Source organism: Phragmites australis, chromosome 16 (assembly GCF_958298935.1).
Source record: "Phragmites australis chromosome 16, lpPhrAust1.1, whole genome shotgun sequence".
NCBI classification, from domain to species: domain Eukaryota; kingdom Viridiplantae; phylum Streptophyta; class Magnoliopsida; order Poales; family Poaceae; genus Phragmites; species Phragmites australis.
Genome location: NC_084936.1, coordinates 16,603,156 through 16,605,751, shown reverse-complemented (window position 1 = coordinate 16,605,751; position 2,596 = coordinate 16,603,156). Strand labels below are relative to the sequence as shown.

General features: G+C 50.4%; 1 protein-coding gene across 1 annotated transcript; it reads right to left on the bottom strand.

The window, feature by feature from the left end:
• Positions 1–288: 288 nt before the first annotated feature.
• LOC133894842 (uncharacterized) lies at positions 289–1,334 on the bottom strand. The gene has a single exon (XM_062335017.1). It carries the CDS (start codon positions 1,332–1,334, stop codon positions 411–413), a length of 924 nt encoding a protein of 307 aa, XP_062191001.1. The 3' UTR covers positions 289–410.
• Between the last annotated feature and the right edge of the window lie 1,262 nt (positions 1,335–2,596).

The window sequence follows — 2,596 nt, the reverse complement described above, 5'->3', positions numbered from 1 at the left end:
ATAAAAATCCGTCAGAAAAGATCTATCAGTTTCTCGTGCTAGTTTCGTATTATGACATTTTCAAGTGTTATTAGCTTTTAGGCGGGTTTTTTTTTTTGACAAAGACTAGATTTATATATTTGAGTGATTTGTTCCTTAAAATGCTTGCGGGGGCAACTATGATTGCGTAATGCATCTTAAGTTGCATACTACTGGTTCTTGTCGCACTTTATTGTACCGCCATGTTGTGCGTATATTTTGACATGGGATTCTATTTTCCAAATACAAATACAAATGTGGTATGACCGCTATTCGATTCTTCAACCCCTGTTCACCAAGGAGCAGGCATACAGAAAATGTTCTTATTTTTTATTGTATACTAATAATAAAATAATGTACAACTGATCTATAATGTCAGGGAAATTTCATTGTCATCTGCCGAGCTCACGCGTGTCCTTGCCGGCGGCCGCCACCGGCTGCTGCTCAACAAGGGCAAGCGCGTCGTACACCGGCAGCAACACGAGGATGGCAAGCGTAGCCGCAGCGGCTATCCCCACGGCGAGGAACCCGATGAGACCGACCGTCGGAGACGTGTACCGCGGAGTGTCCCACACTGAAGTCAGGGCGAGGACCACCACCTGAACGGGCAGCGGCACGACGACGAGCGCGGCGAGCGCGTACGCCCTCGAACGCACCCGCCTATTGATGGCGACGGCGGCCACGTCCCAGCATGCGGACGCGAGCAGCGGCACGTAGACCGCGGCGAGCGCTAGGAGCAGCAGGGCGGCGTATGCCGGGTACGCACAGTGCCCGACGCCGTCCGCGGCGTGCGCGAGCTGGCCAGGGTAAGCTGCCACAGTCTCCGGCGTGGCGAGGACGAGCACGTGCGCGGTGAGGAACGGCAGGCAGGCGAGCGGCAAGGAGAGCGCGGCCCCCGGCAGCCGCGCACCGCCAACTGAGGCGCGCAGCAGCAGGAGCACGCATGCGAGCAGCCCCGGCTCGGCGATGCCGTGCGCGATGAGAGGGTACGCGAGGCACGGCATGACGTGGCGGCGTGGGCACATGACCCGGCGGAAGAACGGAAGCCGGAGCATCTCAGCGGCCGCCAGGAGCCCCGCGAAGAAGGCGAGCTGCAGACGAGGGCTTCGGAGAGAGGGACCGAGGTCGAGGATGCGGCGCAGCCTGCCCTGCCGCGCGCGCGCGTCGTAGGAGACGAGCACGAACGACACTGCGACGGCGAGCGCGGCGACGACCATAGCGAGGGCGGCGACGGCGAAGTCGGCACCTCCAGCGACGGGCGGAGGCGAAAGATTCCCGGCCTCGAGCGCCTCCGCGACCGCGACGCTGGCCTGCATTGCTTCCTAGCCCCTTCATCTCTGTTTCCGGCGTCAGCAGTGGTTTCCGGCGAGACGGCGCACTCGATCTTGCAGCTACCACGACGACAGCTTGCATTCATATCAAACTGGATGGGAACGTTGGCGTCTGCATGCATTCAGCGAGACGGCGATGAAACTCACATCTAAAGAGGTAACAGGCCCCATTGTTTCCATCTGTGTCTTGCCTAATCTCTCAGCATAAACCAGAAGCATATCCCTAACTACTTAGAAGGCAAAGCCAGCAGATCATGTGAGTTATTAGCTAATAGCACAGTGTAGAAAAGAGGCAATATTGCATGGGACACCTGGATCTTTGCTTCATTAAGCGCTGCCAGTCAACGATGACACTTGGATCCAAAAATAGCTACCTTTAGCTGTTGGAGACATCTTGCACATTTTCTTTTCATGGAAAGTCCACGTAGGCAATCGTTGCCAGACATGGCCGTCAAAATTGTCAAAAATCGGATCCTTGAGGATGCTAAAAAATGACCTCTCAGAAATCCCATGATATAATTGACAACAATGTGTATTTTCGTGTGATGTAAGGGATGAATTTAACAAGGGTGCATATCCAGTGAAAATGCTCGAGACTAGTAGATTCTCTATAAAGATATAACGCAAAGAAAAATTTAAATTTGGTATAACTATTATTTCCTTTTGATCCAAAGGTATAACTATTACTTTCAACTATTTCGTAAAAAAATGGAGAACTTACATTATTTTTCTGTGATTTTCAATTTCAATTCTTTCCCTTATTTCTATGATTTTTTCCAAACATCCGTAAATCTTGATAAATTAAGGGCTCATCGATGTTTATAAACGTGTATGCATCAAATAACCTTGGATGATTCTCTGGATTTCTTTAAACTTTTGAAGCGTAAACCAAGAAATGTATCACTCCTCTGAATCTTTGACGAGTCATATCCAAAGCCCGTTAGCCATGTTCGTTCATGTCTCGTGGCGACGATGTTTGTTCTCCTTTTCTGTTTATGTATTTTGATACTTGCAGAAACATTATCTAAGTCGTTTTTAAAACCGGACGACCGTGAGTGGCAACCATCTAGACAATGATGATGTGACGTGACCTTACATGCCTCGAGTTTGACGGGGAACACAGTAACCGCTTGCTACAGTACCATACAGAAGAGAAAATGAGAAAAGAAGAAGGAAGGCGGAGAGGAAAAGGAGAAGGGAGGTGACAAAGAAAAGGTGGAAGGAGAGGAATGCAAAGGGAAGGTTTT